Source organism: Indicator indicator, chromosome 11 (genome assembly GCF_027791375.1).
Source record: "Indicator indicator isolate 239-I01 chromosome 11, UM_Iind_1.1, whole genome shotgun sequence".
Classification (NCBI taxonomy): Eukaryota; Metazoa; Chordata; class Aves; order Piciformes; family Indicatoridae; genus Indicator; species Indicator indicator.
This window is the reverse complement of record NC_072020.1, coordinates 333,591-351,428: the sequence shown is the minus strand read 5'-3', so window position 1 is coordinate 351,428 and position 17,838 is coordinate 333,591. Positions and strand designations below refer to the sequence as shown.

The window sequence follows — 17,838 nt, the reverse complement described above, 5'->3', positions numbered from 1 at the left end:
AAGGTGTTATCCTTTAGTGATTAAGCACAATGCATGCTCCCTGCAGCTGAAAACTTAGACCTACAAATGTGAATATTTCTTTGGTATTTCCAGTGAAGATGCTTGAGAATCCTTTGCCAGCAATACATATCAGGGTCTGTGTTAGCTCATAAAACTATGTGGCTCTGTTCTGGAAAAAATAACTCAGACTAAGGAGTGTTGGGATGTTACATCTTTCAGTATTTAAAACCACTGCTTGTTCTGTGATTAAAAGAGAATATGTAAGAGTACATAATTACCCTGTCACAATCTCTCTTCCTGGGTGATGTCATTAATTATCAAAATATTAGATATGAAAGATTATAAGAATTATGAGCAAATGTGCCTGATAGTTTGTGGGAAAAGTCTCTACGAATACTTGTGGCTTCATTTCTAAAGGGGTGAATGTTGTTTTGCCCTCTTAGCATGATAGAATCACCAAGGCTGGAACATACCTTTAAAATCATTGAGGCCAACCATAACCCAGCTATCGTGACCACTAAACTATCCATGTCCATCTACATCTTCTTGAACACCTCCAGGGATGGCAACTCCACCACCTCCCAGGGCAGCCTCTTCCAACTCCTCGCCCCCCTCTCTCAGTAAAGAAGTTTTTCCTAACGTCCAAGCTATACTTCCCCTGGCACAACTTCAGCCCATTTCCTCTCATCCTGTCACCGGTTACTTGGAAGAAGAGATGAACACCAGTCTCACTACAACCTCCTTGCAGGTAGTTGTAGAGAAAAATAAGACTGCCCCTTAGTCTTCTCACCAGGGCTGAGTACAGGGGCAGGATCCCTTCCCTGCTGCTGTTGGACACACTGGTTTTAATCCAGGCCAGGATGCCATTGGCCTTCTTGGCCACCTGGGCACACTGCTGGCTCATGTTCACCTGGCCATCCAGCAGCTCTGCCCCAAGCCTATAGTGTTGCTTGGGGTTGTCGTGACCAAAGTGCAGGACCTGGCACTTGGTCTTCTTAAACTTCATTCCTTTTACCTCAGCCCATCAGTTTAACCTGTCCAGATTTCTTTGCAGTGCCTTCCTCTTGTTAATGTTAAAGGAATGAGAAAACAGAAAGTATGTTTTAATATGATGTTACATCATGACCTTTTTCTGCACATACCAAGCTGTCCATTAATCCATGAAACAATTAGACTTTCATATACAACCACACAAGAATGTTGGAAAGTATATTTTAGTACCTGCAAGTTAAAGGAGAGATACTTGCCACATAAAAAAGACCAAATACAGGTACATGTTATATTTATGTATGTACACATATGTAAAAGTCTGGATATAGATACACTTATTACACACCCGCTACCCCCATATGTAAATGTGTGTGTGTAACAGCACTTCAGATTCTTCTTGCGGTAAAAAGAAACCAGTGAGCAAAAAAAAAAAATTCGGGAGGTAGTAGTAGTGCCATATATGAAGATGTGAAACCAATTCGAAGTGTTTCCATTATTTCCCAGGTGGCTTCTGCAAGTGATAGAAGAACCTTTAAATGAGACTCTTCAGAAGGTTTTAAATGCTCTTTCAAATTTGTTGTCATAATTAAGCATGCAAATCAGTTTTATGATTTATTTTAAACTATTTGCAAGGACTTCCAGTGTGCATTTTTGGAGTGAATTTGAATTAAAAGCATTTGATATAAAAACTTGGAAATATGTAAGTAAGACTGCATTTAGTTCAGTGATACCCAAAGTCTTAATTTTTTGCTTTTTCTTCTTTATGATTGAAGTTTTGATTGCGGGGGGCAAAAAGTGCAGCTTAGTTAAGGTGTGACTCTTGAATAAGTGGTTTTAATGATGTATGGAGAAATGCTTTCCTGAACACCACAAAAGCCAAGCTACCATGGGTATTTAGCATGTAGAAAAACGAAGAATTTTGAGATTCTAGGGACTGACTTTTATTCATATTTTTCATTTTCATTGATTGTATTTAATTTTTGAGACTAATGGTACAGCCTGCTCTAGGATTGGAAAATCTTTCAAGATCATCTGGCCCACGTCTTTGCTTCAAGTATGGCCAACCTCAGATGGTTGAAATTAAAATCAAATGCTTCAAGAAATGGAATTGCTTAGAAAACGTAAAGCAAGCTTTTCTATTTATGTGAGAGAAGTCTTGTCTCAAAGATACCTTAGTGCACCAAAATGCAAGTCAGGTATTTTGTCTGGTATTGCCCTTCAGTTGGATTGCCTGCTGACCTCAGGAAAAGCTGTGCTGGATGTGTTGTGGGTTCTTCTTGAACAACAAAATTCTGACTAATCAGACTTTTTTTTTTTTTTTTGGGTAGAAAAAGGTTTTAGAGCAGACCCTATTGTTTTCAGAACAGATGCTTTGCTTTTGTTTTCAAATGTAACAAAAACGATCAACTTCCTGCAACACCTCAAAATCCTTACATTTTGTTTGGTTCTTTCTGTAGTTCATTATCACAGCTTATGGTCATAGCTGTGACTTTTTTCACCTTGATGGCAGAGTCCGTAAAGCTTTTTAAAAATATTAAATACATAAAAATCTATGCAGCCTTTCAAAGCTTTTTTTTTTTTTTTTTTGTTCTGTTCTGGCTGACTGACACTGGAATTTATCAGTAGCGGGAAGGAGTTTTACCTGAGTGATGGGCTGTGATTTAGAGTGCCATCTGCTTGCTGTCTGCAGCCGTTTCACTGCATGTCACCTAGAAATGCAGTGCCAATAACAGCCAGGGAAATCCTACCTTTCTTTGCTTTCTGTTTGGTTCTGATTAATCCTAGTTCTTGAGAAATCTAGCCTGGAGCTAAACAATTTCAGAAGATGACTTGAGTGTTTGTTCTCTACCTTCTGGTTTTCTTTCTGGTCTAGTACACCTCCTGAAATTCTCCAGATTTGAAGGCACTCTTCTCATGTTTCTGAGACTTGAGACCCTGATAGATTCGTGGATACATGATATGAGTATGTTTGGGTTTTCCCCTCCACTTCTGGTGAAGAAGAGTATGTTAATGCTTTTCTTAGTTGGCTTCTGGAGAGACCTAGAGAAGCACGTTAATGTCTGAGGTGGCTTTGGATAGAACTTAGAGTGGACTGGATTTCATCTGGAGGAGGGGAGGAATGAGGCCCTCTCTGAGCACCCATTAATGATTCATTGCTTAGAAGTAGAGATCCTGACCATGTCGGTCTGTCGGACCAGCTCTGTTGCTGGCCTGCTAGGATTCTCTGTGGGATTCCTTTTTCTCCTGTCCATCTTGCCCAGATGAACAGTCTGCTCTGACTGCAAAGGCAACCCCTTTCCCTCCCTCCTTTCTAGTGGCAGCTGTTTAATGCTGGCAAGGTTTCTGAGAGAATGAGGAAGGTGTTTCTACTTAGGTTTGTTTCTGTCCTCAAAGCCTTTTCTTTTAATGTCCAAGAAAACTGGTGCTCTTTCCTTGTTAAAGATTCTTAGTTGCTGAATGCTTTTAAGTCCTCACAGTAGAGCAGACACAGACTTATCTGAAGTTGCTCACAGAAATGGGTAGGTGTGAGAGGGTGTGTGCAAAATGGGCACTGACAAAGGGCAGGGAGAGGTGGTCAGGAGAGAAGGAACAGAGAGAGGGAGCTGTGAGCAGTAATGCAAACTGAAAAGCTCCATTTGTGTGTCATGACAAGGAACTCTTGATGAATTTTAACAAAAAGAAACGGTGCTGTCTGTGGCATTCTTTGCTGCAGGGGTTCATACAATGTAAGCAGCTCAGGATTTAAGAAACACATTGAGTGCCATTCTAGGCACTGACTTCTGTGGTTGACTTGTTTGTCATCTTCAGTCCCAGCAGAGAAAGTACTCAGTCTCTCTAGGGTGTTACTCTGACTCTCTAGGCTGGTTTTGGCCTTAACTATGACATCTATTATTCAACTAGTGGTTGTGAATGTGTATAAATGAAAATTGATTTAGGTTTACTGAGCTAAGAGGAGGAGGAGGACAGATGACAGAAAAGAAATTAACAGGATGATAAACTCTGTTAAAGATATAGTAGAAAGGAAAAAGGCATAAATAGCTCAGATGTAAATTGCAGGTAGGTTTGAGGTAGATCTGGTAAAATTTCATGTGTACTATAGAATTTTTTTCCTGACAGCTCTGAGTTTTGGCGAGTAATCAAAAACCTATGAGGTTGTGGTATAACAATGTAGCAATCTTAACAGGAAAAGCTCAGGAGTGGCTGATAGTGGTAGGAAACTTGGACAACATGCTAAAATGTGGTGAAAAGGCAATGGGATATCATGCTTCCTGGCTCTGCAACAAATAACCAGCAACTACAGAGGGAATCAGTGTCTCCTAAATACAGTTTAATGTTTCTCTTCATATCAGCACAGATAAATAAAAGGAAAAAGGTTGCCCTATGTTGTTAGGTTTTGCAAAATCCCTTGGAAGTAATTGAAGTTAAACAGAAGAAGGCGGGTAAGGTTACTATAAAACAGTAGGAATGTGTGAATCCATACTGAATATGACAAATTGTGTAATTCACTGGGTAACTTGTTAGGAGACTACTATTTGAAATGTGTTTTCATGTTTGGTCCTATTTCTCTTTCCTCACCTTTCTTTAACATCTATTTGTTTAGTTTGCAGACTGATGCCAGAAGCAACCAAATGCGTACGTTGGCACTGCAGCATAAAAAACCACAGTAATTTAATATTGCTGATGATAAAACGTAAAACTGAAAAGATAACTAGCAGCCGAACTGATTGCTCAGTTGTGTTTGGAATGAAGTTGGGTGGAGGGAAAAAGCATTTTTCTTTGGTCTTTGGGATGTGGTTGCCCAGGGAGGTGGTAGAAACCCCATCCCTGGATATTTTTAAGGCCAGGCTGGATGTGGCTCTGGACAACCTGATCTAGTGGAAATTGTCCCTGCCCATGGCAGGGGGGTTGGGATTAGATGATCCTTGAGGTCACTTCCAACCCTGTCAATTCTTTGGTTCTCTAATTGTTCCCAGGGAGAAGAGACTGACACCTTGCCACAACCTCCTTTCATGTTGTATAGCCCTTCCTTCTCTCTAGACTAAACAATCCCAGTTGCCTCAGCCACTCCTTATGAGCCCTGTTCTTCAGACCCTTCTTCACCAGATTCCCCGCCCTTCTCTGGACCTTCTCCAGACCTCACTTGTATCGTATGTATCATGCCTTATAATGGGGTCTTCAAAACTTGAGATTTAAGGGGAAAAGTCCAGCTTGCAGCCATTCGGACCCTTGAACAGCTCCCACAGTAGGCTGTCCATGCCGGAGCACAGCAAGTGACAAAGGCTGGTGTGTTCTGTGGCTGCACAGAGGGCTCTGCAGGCTGTGTCATCGCTTGGTTTAACTCACTGACCTCATCCCTGAGCTGCTTCTGGGAGCTGGTCTCTGTGCTTGCCTTAGTGGTTTGAGTGGGGCCCTGGTATCAGCATCTCTGTCAACTGACGGGGGGTCACAAAAGAGCCGTGTTCCTGCAGAACTGGCCCTGGCTGTGCTCCCCTCTGCTGCCACAGCTTCTCAGTGCCTGGGGTTTGTTTTCCTTGCTGCAAAGCTGGGGTTGCCTTCAGCCGCCCAACAGTCAGCTCAGCATAGCAGACCTCACTAGCAACATGTGGTATAGGTAAATGGTGTGTTTAGTAGTGCTGAAAAGATTCATGAAAGAACGTTTAGGAAGGAAAATGTAATCAGTGATGTGTCGGTGTGAGCTGAAATTCCCCCCCCACCAACAATAACCAGGCTAGCTCAGTCTGGAAGCAAATGAAAAGCTGTATTTACAAGCAGAGTCTAAAATCTACAGTGAAATGCAATGAATATGTACAAATATACAAAATTCACAACATTCACAAATATATACAATCAACAGAAAAAGCACAATCGATCTCCCTTTGCTTCCCCCCAAGGGGACCCTCCCAAAGGGGCCTCTCCCTCCCAGGAGCTTCCCCCCCAGACCCCCCTGGACAGAGAAGCACAGTTAGTTAAGCAGAAAGTTGTTAACTTAGCTGCCAAGGTCAGTGTGTTATCTTCAGCCAGAAGAGAAGAAGAAACAGCAGCCAGACAGCCCAGCAACTGCCCCCACTGCCGAACGCAGAATGTGCCGAATGCCTACTTTGTTTTGGGTAATAGTTCTTAAACATTTCTATCTATCCAATGGAAGTGTTTAGAACAATCGTTATTTTGCTTTCTTACACCCAATAGTGACTTATTTACATTCTTTCACTTTCTCTGTTCTGAACTTTGCAAGGAAAAATTAAAAAGACAGTTTCAAACCATCACAGTCCACCCCTTCTAAACAATTCCATTGGCTGCTACTATCATTTATCTAATCTAAAATAATACCTACAACAATAGGTGAATAAAGACCATAGTCCATTCCGGCTATTTCAGATGTAGATGATTCAAAAGAGTCAAATCACAGGAAAAACAGCAAACAGCTTGTTTCCTCACAGATGGAGCGAAGAAAGGAACAGGGACTCTCAGGTGACTCAGGGCTCTCAGGGTTCGTGCACCGTAGATCTCATGAACTCTCCTCTTGGGCGCGATGCTGTATCTGCGCAACACTCTGAATTTAACCTCTCTCAGCCAAAGTTAGATTTCTTTGTGGAATACACTGAATTTCACCATTTTCTTGCATCACCCAATAGGTGTGACCAGGACCTTCAGCAGAAACCACCCCTCGGACAGGTTTGGCCTCTCCTGAAGGAGAAAATACCCAAACAGTTTTGCCTAACAGATTCTTTTCTCTGATAACAGGAACTCTATCACCTTCTTCCTTTCGCAACAAATCTGATTGGGCAGGTCCAGCTCGATTCACTGAACCTCTACTATTCACCAACCAGGTTGCTTGTGCTAAATGTTTCTCCCAGTTTTTCAAAGATCCACCCCCCATGGCTTTGAGAGTGGTTTTCAGCAAACCATTGTAGCGTTCGATCTTCCCTGCAGCTGGTGCATAGTAGGGAATGTGGAATATCCACTCGATGCCGTGCTCTTTGGCCCAGTTTTTTACAAGATTGTTCTTGAAATGAGTTCCATTGTCCGACTCAATCCTCTCTGGAGTTCCGTGTCTCCACAGGATTTGTCTTTCCAGGCCAAGAATGGTGTTACGTGCAGTTGCATGAGGAACTGGATAAGTTTCCAGCCATCCAGTGCTTGCCTCTACCATAGTCAGCACATACTGCTTACCAGATCGAGAACGAGGTAGAGTGATGTAGTCAATCTGCCAGGCTTCACCATACTTGTACTTGGACCATCGGTCACCGTACCACAAGGGCTTGATCCGCTTTGCCTGCTTAATAGCAGCACAAATGTCACAGTCATGGATGACTTGTGTGATAGCATCCATGGAAATGTCAATGGATCTGTCACGAGCCCATCGGTAGGTTGCATCTCTGCCTTGATGTCCTGACGAGTCATGGGCCCACCGAGCTAAGAACAGCTCACCTCGGTGTTTCCAGTCAAGATCAGGATCAGGATCAGAGTTTGTGTCCACCTGGGAAACTCTTGCAGCTAGATCTGCCTGATGGTTGTGTTGTTGTTCTTCAGTAGCTTTGCTCTTAGGAATGTGAGCATCGATGTGTCTCACTTTCACTGGGATTCTCTCAATGCGAGCAGCAATGTCTTGCCACAGATCTGCAGCCCAGATTGGCTTTCCTTTCCTCTGCCAGCCATTCTTTTTCCAGTTTTTCAGCCAACCCCACAAGGCATTGGCTACCATCCACGAGTCGGTGTAGAGATAAAGCTTTGGCCATCTCTCACGTTCAGCTATGTTAAGAGCTAGCTGGACAGCTTTTACCTCTGCGAATTGACTGGATTCTCCTTCTCCATCTCTCGCTTCTGCAACTCTGCGCGTTGGGCTCCACACTGCAGATTTCCATCTCCGCTTGTTCCCAACCAGACGACAGGAACCGTCTGTGAACAAAGCATATCTCTTATCATCATCAGACAGATCACTGTAAGGAGGAGCTTCCTCTGCACGAGTTACTCTCTCCTCTGGAGGTTTAGCACAGCTTGTGCCTTCTGGCCAGTTTGTGATCACCTCCACCAAACCAGGCCTTTCGAGATTTCCCATTCGAGCTCGCTGTGTTATCAGAGCCATCCACTTAGACCAGGTAGCATCTGTTGCATGATGTGGTGAAGAACCTTTGCCTTTGAACATCCAATTCAGAACTGGCAATCTAGGAGCTAGAAGAAGTTGTGACTCAGTTCCGATCACTTCAGAAGCAGCTTTCACTCCTTCATAAGCAGCTAAAATCTCTTTCTCTGTTGGAGTGTAGTTTGCCTCTGAGCCTCTGTAGCCACGACCCCAGAAACCAAGAGGACGTCCTCGTGTCTCCCCTGGAGCTCTTTGCCATAAGCACCAGGTTGGACCATTGTCACTGGCGGCCGTGTACAGAATGTTCTTAATGTCTGGACCAGTTCGGACAGGTCCCAGACCCATCGCTTGGACTACCTCTCGCTTGATCTGGTCAAAGGCTGCTTGTTGCTCAGGACCCCATTGGAAACTGTTTCTCTTTCGAGTCACATCATAGAGAGGTTTCACAATCTGACTGTATCCAGGAATGTGCAGTCTCCAAAATCCCACTATGCCTAAGAAACGCAGAGTTTCTTTCTTGTTGGTGGGATTTGCCATGGTGGAGACTCTGTTTATCACATCCATTGGGATGTGACGGCGACCGTCTTGCCACCGCACTCCCAGAAACTGGATTTCTCTGGCAGGTCCTTTCACCTTGTCTCGCTTGATAGCGAAACCAGCTTGCAAGAGAATGTCAATGATTTTGTTACCTTTCTCGAAGACTTCTTCAGCACTCTCACCCCAGACAATGATGTCATCAATGAAGTGAATGTGTTCTGGAGCTCCACCTTTCTCCAAAGCATCATGGATCACTGCATGGCAGATGGTTGAACTGTGAATCCACCCCTGGGGCAAACGATTGAATGTGTACTGAATGCCTCTCCAGGTGAAAGCAAACTGAGGCCTGCATTCCTCTGCTATGGGAATAGAGAAGAAAGCATTAGCAATGTCTATGGTAGCATACCATTTGGCCTGCTTGGATTCCAGCTCATATTGGAGTTCCATCATGTCTGGTACAGCTGCACTCATGGGTGGAGTTACTTCATTCAAGGCACGGAAATCAACTGTCAGACGCCACTCTCCATTCTGCTTTCGCACAGGCCAGATTGGACTGTTGAAAGGTGAATGAGTTTTGCTGATGACCTTCTGACTCTCCAACTGACGAATCAAGTTTTGAATGGGCACCAAAGAGTCACGGTTGGTTCTGTATTGTCTGTGATGCACAGTTTGAGAAGCAACCGGCAGCTTTACATCCTCTATCTCATGTTGTCCCACAACTGCAGATTCATCTGAAAGCTCAGGTCTAATGGACAACTTCAATTTTCCTCCATCAATTTCTACAGTTGCTATTCCAAAAGCCCATTTGTAACCCTTAGGGTCTTTAAAACGCCCTTCTCTCAGAAAGTCAATTCCCAAAATACAAGGTGCATTAGGTCCTGTTACAATAGTATGTTTCTTCCACTGCTTCCCAGTTAAACTTATATCAGCCTCTATCTTAAACAACTCTTGAGATCCACCAGTGACTCCCTGAATAGTTATAGATTCTCCCCCTTGATAATTTGATGGTATTATGGTGCACTGAGCTCCTGTGTCAACCAAGGCCCTGTACTTCTGAAATTTTGAAGTGCCAGGCCACTGGATGTACACATCCCAATAGATTCTGTTATCTCCATTATCCCTTACCTCCCCCTGGCGGAAGGCAGGGCACCCCTAATGGTGGGGATTACCTCCACATGTACAGCTGGCACAACGTCCAGCACCAGAATTAGGATCACTGTTGGAGCTATCAGAGTTGTTCTGGGAAACTGAGGAAGTGACAGCTACCCTCCCGGTATTGCTACCTCGGGATCTGCCCCTCTGCAGCTCCCGTAACCTCTTGAAAAGATCAGAAGTTGGTTGACCATCCCATCTGTTCATGTTCTCACCAAACTGATCACGCAGATTTATCCAGATACTGCCACGTGATTGCCTCTGCTGTCTGTTTTGGTTTGACCTATTCTGGAATGGCCTTCTTGGAGCACGTCTGTTCCTGACAGCTGAAACTTGTATCCATCTGGAGGAAGAGGAATTAGAATCATCCCCCTTCATCAAGTTGGATATGGAGGTTTTAAGTTCCTCCTTCAGCTCTTTCATGCAATTCTTCATTTCTCCAGACAAAGTTTCAATGGCTGAAACCAAAGAAGTACGTGCAAGACTATCCTCCAACTGCCTCATTTGGTCAGTGAAATGGCCAACAGTAGGAGGTGCTCCACCATAATTTCTTGCCACAATCCTGCTTGCCAGAATAGTAGCATAATTAGGAGGAGCAAGCTTAATGAGCTTTTTGGCAAGGCCTGTTCCAACAGGAATTTCATCAGGATTCAGAGTCTTATGATCTCCATACATTACTTCTCTCACAGCAAACTCTCTCAGACGCTTGATTCCCTCAGCTATTGTGGTCCAAGGCTTAGGGTTCCATGGTAAATCATCTCTGCTGGGGTACCTCAGTGAGACTGCCAGTAGGAGGCGTGCCCACAGAGAAACTTTACCAATGCACTTGCCTAGGTGCCTGTCTATGCCTGTATCCTTTGAGAGCATCCCCAACTGAGAGGCCGACTTGTCACCTACCACCAATGCTGGGGCTCCCATATCAAAACACCTGGCTAGCCAAGACAGGACTGGCTCATTATCTCCTCTGATGTAATCCTTCCTCACATGTCTAATTTCCTGTCTGGGTGCATTAGCTGACTGTATGTCATCCTCATCCTCATCTCATCATCATCATCCTGAGGTCGCTGTCCCCATAATCCTATTTTAATCCTCCGTTGAATTTCTTTGAGTTCAGAGGCACTACCAGCAGTTGCTAATCTACCAGGGTCTACATCCTGACCTACATTTCCATCATCCATGTGGGGTCTCAAGAGGTCTACCAGAGTTTTAAGGCTAACCCTCTCTTCCTCATCAGAAGGATCTTTCTTGAGAGAGGGACCCTGAGTAGAAGGACCCTCATCTCCATCTGCACCATCTCCTGCAGCATCTGCATCTCCTCCTGCAGCTCCTTTACGCTTTCTGGTTACAGTGGCCACCAAATTTACTGGCTTGGTTTTCACATTCACAGCAGAGTTGGAAGAGCAAGTAGCCTTATGTCTTTCTTGACACAGTGCTATCAGTAGCCATATGATTATTCCAAGAAGCAACAAATTTAAGATTAAGGCTAGCACAAGATATCTAGGGTACCACTGGTTACAAAGACCCTCTGTAGTTGTAAGAGGAGTAACAAACTCATATGTGTCTGCTAGCAGATCCATAGTTGAGTTACCATAGCTTCTTAGCCCAATAAGACCATAACAGAATTCACCAACATTCAGTAACTTGTTCTTAACCCAAAGAAACGACTTATATGCCACGTATCTCACAATCTTGTCTATCATGCAGGAAACAGCCCATCTGTAAACAATCACACTGATAACAGAGGAGATAAAATTACTCAAAATCCAAAACAGCTTCATTTTGCTTCCTAATCTGAGCAGAAATAAATCAAACAAGCAATCGAGCCCCGAGTTGGAGCGCCAAAAATAAAAAGTGTGTCGGTGTGAGCTGAAATTCCCCCCCCACCAACAATAACCAGGCTAGCTCAGTCTGGAAGCAAATGAAAAGCTGTATTTACAAGCAGAGTCTAAAATCTACAGTGAAATGCAATGAATATGTACAAATATACAAAATTCACAACATTCACAAATATATACAATCAACAGAAAAAGCACAATCGATCTCCCTTTGCTTCCCCCCAAGGGGACCCTCCCAAAGGGGCCTCTCCCTCCCAGGAGCTTCCCCCCCAGACCCCCCTGGACAGAGAAGCACAGTTAGTTAAGCAGAAAGTTGTTAACTTAGCTGCCAAGGTCAGTGTGTTATCTTCAGCCAGAAGAGAAGAAGAAACAGCAGCCAGACAGCCCAGCAACTGCCCCCACTGCCGAACGCAGAATGTGCCGAATGCCTACTTTGTTTTGGGTAATAGTTCTTAAACATTTCTATCTATCCAATGGAAGTGTTTAGAACAATCGTTATTTTGCTTTCTTACACCCAATAGTGACTTATTTACATTCTTTCACTTTCTCTGTTCTGAACTTTGCAAGGAAAAATTAAAAAGACAGTTTCAAACCATCACAAGTGAGTATATGACTGATAGGAAATTTATGAGATGGGCCAGCTGCGTACTTCCAAAAATCACTTCTTGAGTTCTGGATGGTTCTTCTATGTTTACAAAGTGGAAAAAATCCCCAAGCACAACACACTCAAACCGTCTTAAGGAAACAAACACATCCTTCAAAAAAAGCAAACCCGAAAACCCAACCCCAACACCCCACTCCAAAAAAACAACCCAACCCAACAAAACCCAAACCCTTCTCTTCAAACTCTAAAACTGAAGTAAGCTGTGATAGTTTATTCAGAGGAGAAAAGGAAGACAGATGAAAAATTCTAAAACTTTGATAATGGTAGTGAAAGATTCTAGTGGAGTATCCAGAGCCAATTAAAGTAAATATTGAGATGAGGACAATTAGAAAGTATGCAGATATACAGCAGGAAGGGAAATTCAAACTTCAGCAGTGTGTGTGTCCAGTACTAATCATGGTACAGAAGTGGCTGCTGGTTTTAACATAGGAGCAGAGGACTGAGGAGACCACCCAAGCTACTGATTCTGTTCCCTTTCTTTTGCTGGCACTGTGTTGTTTGGTTGTTATGATAGAATTAAGTACAGATAAAATTCTTTCTGATCTCCCTGTCAAAACACGGGGTGATACAGTTATTTCTGTTGAGAGCAGAACAGGAAAATGAATTGTATAGCAGTCAGCAGCTGGGAGAGATCAGGCAGCAATGGGACAATACCATCAGGTGTTCAGAGGGTATAACACCAAATACAGTAAAAGTGATTTTAGCTGCCACCATTTTGTTTGCTGTTGAAATATGACCAAGTCTCAAAAAAAACTCCAGGCAAATACAGTTAGTCTAGATGCTTGGAATAAATGCTGTGGTGATGGCAAACTGAGCCCCAGTGTGTGTGCAGGCCCCAGGAGGAGAGCTGGGACCTAATACAGCAGGGATGTGTTGCATAGGGCTGATCCAAGCCTTCATTCAGATAACTTCCCTCCATAAGGTAACATTAATTTGTGTATCAGATATAATTACAAATGTCTCTCTAGATAAGAAGGCAGAAAGAATTGATAAGTTGTTTTATTTTGAGTGAGTTCTCATTTTTAGGCTGTGAAATTGTCACAGAATGGTCTGGGTTGGAAGGGACCTCTGAAGGTCATCCAGTCCAACCCCCTGCAGTCAGCAGGGACATCCTCAACTAAATTAGGTTACCCAGAACCCTGTCCAGCCTGACCTTGAGTATCTCCAGGGATGGGGTTCCAACTACCTCCCTGGGCAACCTGTTCCAGTGTTCCACTACCCTCATGGTGCAGAACTTGTTCCTAACATCCAATATAAATCTGCTGTGCTCTAGTTTGAAGCCATTGCTTCTCGTCCTGTCCCTGCAGGCCTTTGCAAACAGTCTCTCTCCAGCTTTCTTGTAGGCCCCCTATCAGCTATCATACGCTGTTAGTTATTATTTGAGGACACTTGTTACTTTTACCAGTACTTTGATTGAAGTAAGACTGAGTTCCCAGATGATATGTTGTGTGAATATGAGGATTTAAAGCTTTTCCATGTCTTGCAATTAAACAGCAAACTGCCATTTATTTCAAAATAGGTTTTGTTTCTTTTTTCCTTTGTCTTAATTCTTTCCCAGGCCTAGCATTATTTTCCAGAAAAGCCAGACATTCAGAAGCTGTTGGAACACTTTTCAAGGATTGAACTGAAGTCACTCACACAGTTTTTAAGATGGGAAGCTTGCTTTCTTTTTAACCTGTTGGGAGATAGCATTTTCTTTCATTTCAGTGCAGTGCTTTTGTAACATACTCAGCAATAAATTTGAGACATTAAAGTGTTTTGAGACCAGCTTAAAGTCAGCTTCTGTTTTTGAAAGGAGATGTGTTTTAAATCTGTTTCAGAAAATCCTTAAGTGTTAGAAATTCTTCATTTGGTGTTTAATCTTTTTTTTCTTTTTCTTTCTTTCCTGTAGTTCTCCTGCCTTTGATAGATCGTATGGGAGATGCCAAAGACCAGGTTCGAGAGCAAGCACAGAATCTTATAGTGAAATTGATGGACAAAGCAGCACCGCCCATGGTATGGCTGCTTGCTGTAGATTAGATGTGGGCCTCCAGTGAGCTTATGACTGATGCATGAGCTTGACTTGGAATGTATCACAATGTAATGGTGTCTGTTAATGGTGTAAATGTTAAAGATACTATTAATGGATTGGCAGTGATGTTCAGCAAAAGATAAAAATCTGGCACAGTGAAATGCTGCATCTGGGGAGACATTTTCATGTCATGGGTTTGAGTTTCCATAATAGGATTAAGTAAGCGTATTTATTTAGGTCCTGCATTTGGAATGGCACTTTCTAACTTAAAAAATTTGGCTTCTAGATGTGTGACAAACATGGTGTGTGAACCTTGCACAAACTGAAATGGAGTTAGGTTGCCCTCTGAATTGTTGTCTTAGGCTAAAGTTGGAGTTAAGCCAAGTGTCTTCCAAGTGCTAAACCTTAAATTTCTACTGTGTGAGAGTCTGAAAAATGTAGGATTGTTAACAGGATTATATTGTTTGGGTTATGATGTTACTTGGAACTCTGGTTGTCAGTAGGAACTTATTATTTGAGTTCTGAATTTCTGAAGAAAAACAGTTTCTGAGTTTTTAAGTGAAGAAGTTACTAGAGAATGTCTTGGGTTTTTTTACATGCTAATTAATGACTTCTGTTTATTCATAGATACAGGTTTGAATGTTTGTGTGCAGGGAATAATAATCTGCAGTGAACAAAGTACTCCCAGTTGCTTTTTTTTGTCTGATAAGGAAACACAGGTAACACGTTAGGCAACTATAGAGACATACTTATCTCTCTTTCAACGTGAGGCATTTTCTCACATGATTCGATCACAGATCTGACTGAGGTTTAGGCAGCAAAGTCTATTAGTATCATCCACAAAGATATGCCTTTACCTTTCCAGGAGATCTGGTTTTGATTGTATCCATTGGCAAAGAGAAATTGCAGCACTTTTTCATGCCTAAGTGCAAATAGTTCCTGAGTGACATATTCCTGGTCCCAAGATGCTGCCAAGTGCCTGTCAAGCAGGCCCGAATGCGCACCTACCCCTACAGTAGCATTTGGGTAAGCGCACATCTTGGTGACAGCTCAATTTAAGCAATTGCCGACAAACAATGTGGCGATTCCTGCTAGGCCCTCCTTAGGAAAGAGTTCTACATTACTACTCCATCCTCCAGTTTCTGAAGAGTTGTTAGGCTGTACACTGAGGTGATTGAAAGCCTCCATCCCCTTTGAAGATTACTTGCAGAGTCAGGGACAATGAAAGGTTCATGAGGTCAGAGGAACACTGTAAGAGAAGGTGTAGCTCTTCTGCAACTCCCCTAGGGCTGGAGAAACCTGACTTCATTTGGCTGCTCTAGGACAGGTTGTGTGTCCTTAAAAGCATCAGTCATCCTCCCAGCAGGGACCAAAACCAGAGAAGCGTGCCTTATGCCTTCAACACTAAAGTACAGATTTTTACACTCCCTTTGCTGCGGAGAAACATCCCTTTGGAAGAGATAAGTAGATGCAATTTTTTTGTAGATAAGTCCTGTAAGTTTCTTTCCAATCAACTCATCTTGGGTGTTGTATGTTGTTGGATATTATTTCATTTATTTTGTGGGATTTTTCTTTATGAGCAAGAATGAGATGTAGCTGGTGATGGGCAGGAAAGCATAAAAATAAGAGCATAGGTGATATAAATGCTTGAGTGGGACAAGGGGAGATAGACAACAGCCGTTGCTAATGAGTCTTGAGAGTTGAACTTTCTAAGCAGACATTTGACTTTCTAGAGGAATTTAGTTCTTAAAGTGAGGTTGATTTAGTGAAAGAGTAAATGTTAAATCTTCTTTGCTTGTTTCAGTAGTCTACAGTTAGTTCCCTTTCTGTTCAGTTTTATGGTTGGTTGGTTTGGTTTGTTGGGCTTTTTTTGTTCTATTTTGTTTTGCTTTTACACCTAGCAAGGAGATTTCCTTTTCCCCTATGTCTGTCCAGGACAGTGGGTTCATGGGAATGATGTTTTTTTCCATAAAACCCTATTCTTTGTTGTTAAGCTATGCAGATTTGGCAAGACATATCCTGCTTGTCTAAGGTTTGTTTTCTGTAAATGTAATGAAGTATAAAACAAATAAACAAGAAACCCCAGATGGGATAAAATAATCAAGCAAGGCTCTAATGGGAAAATGTTAAGTCTGCTATGAAGTGCTGCATCATTAATGAAGGGGAGGCAGCAGTCCCTGCTCTATGCTGTCTGTTCTGTTGATCAGGAACTGTTGGTGAAGGGTTGGTTTAGAAAGGTGACCACGGCTGTGATAATTCGTATCTAATGCCCTGAGCAGTTGGGTCACTGTATCTTGCAATTGCAGCACTTTGGGGGTGGTGCCGAGGCTGTAGAGTGTGCTGTTGCAGTGTGCAGTCATTGCTAGGCAACGCTTCCCGCGGATGGTGGCAGGGCGGTAATGGCAGCGCTGCAGCTGGGGGAGTGCCAGCTGGAGGCTCTGCATCTGCTCCGCAATACCCCAGAGAATCCCCAAGCTCCCTGAGCTTCCTGGTTATGCTTCCTACGCCCTAATGTTCAGCTAGAGGATGGCAAGGAGATGGAAAGGTAAAAAAAAGAGAAGAATTGAGGAGGGGAAGACTGAAGGCAGGCAGTGAAAAATGAGTGTGCAAGAGGGGAGCTGAGGGTTTAGTGAGCCACAGAATTGTACTACAGCAAGTAGCACCGGCACAAAAGGAGACATGGAAGCAGGACAGAAATGGAAGCAAAGGAATTGGAACAAACAGGGAAGAAATAATTGAATAATGAAGAAAAAAAATAAAAGTAGGGGAGAAGGGGACAGCAGGAGTACGGATAAGGATGAGCTAAAATGGATGGGAGGAAATTTTGGCAGGGGAACAACATGAAGCAAAAAAAAAAACAACCAAAAAAAAACTTCTGTTTGAGTTAGTAGTGTGTCATGCTAGTGTTCATTTTGTGTGTGTTCACTGTATGTATTTGAGAGCTGCTTCTCAAATAATAAAAATACTCAGCTAGATTTTCTGAAGAGTGTTTTTGAGAAATTGGTTATGGCATAGGAATAAGCTGTGTTCCATTCTGTGCATTTTATAACTTAATCTTATCTGAGAAATGCGTTTTCTTTCCCAGTACACCAGTCTTCTGGGGGATTTTTGCAACTATTACAAATGTAATTATAAAATATGGGTAGAATTACATTGTGCTGTGCTCCTGGTAATCAAAGACAATGATTTCTGTTTTTATAGTACATCTGGGAACGCCTTGCTGTTGGTTTTAAACACAAGAACTACCGATCCCGAGAAGGAGTGTGTGTGTGCCTTGTTGCTACCTTAAACATGTAAGCTTTTGGTTTCTATGGAGAACTAACGGTTCTATCCTTCTTTTGAATGCCATTTTTCTCTGACGCTAACCATTTAGGAAGTCTGATTCAGTTAAACTAATAAATAGGAGCAATCAACTTAACTTGTAAGCTTTCTGAACGAAGGACTCAAGGTGTTAGTCGTTTTTTCTTACTTAAACATAGACGAAAGACTGGTAAGGGAGAGATACAGTTTGTAAATTTGTATTTTATCAATACTAAGCTAAAAGTTCACTTCTGCATAAAGTATTTCC

The 17,838-nt window shown here is 42.7% G+C and overlaps 1 protein-coding gene across 17 annotated transcripts in view; it reads left to right on the top strand.

Annotated features, from left to right (window-relative positions):
* The window catches only part of CLASP2 (cytoplasmic linker associated protein 2), a 154,285-nt gene that overhangs the window by 15,793 nt on the left and 120,654 nt on the right, over positions 1–17,838 (top strand). For all 17 annotated transcript variants that reach the window (XM_054385195.1, XM_054385190.1, XM_054385202.1 and 14 more), the window contains exons 3-4: positions 14,151–14,254; positions 17,472–17,563. In XM_054385195.1, the coding sequence (XP_054241170.1) occupies positions 14,151–14,254; positions 17,472–17,563 (196 nt within the window). The remainder of the gene's footprint in view (positions 1–14,150; positions 14,255–17,471; positions 17,564–17,838) is intronic.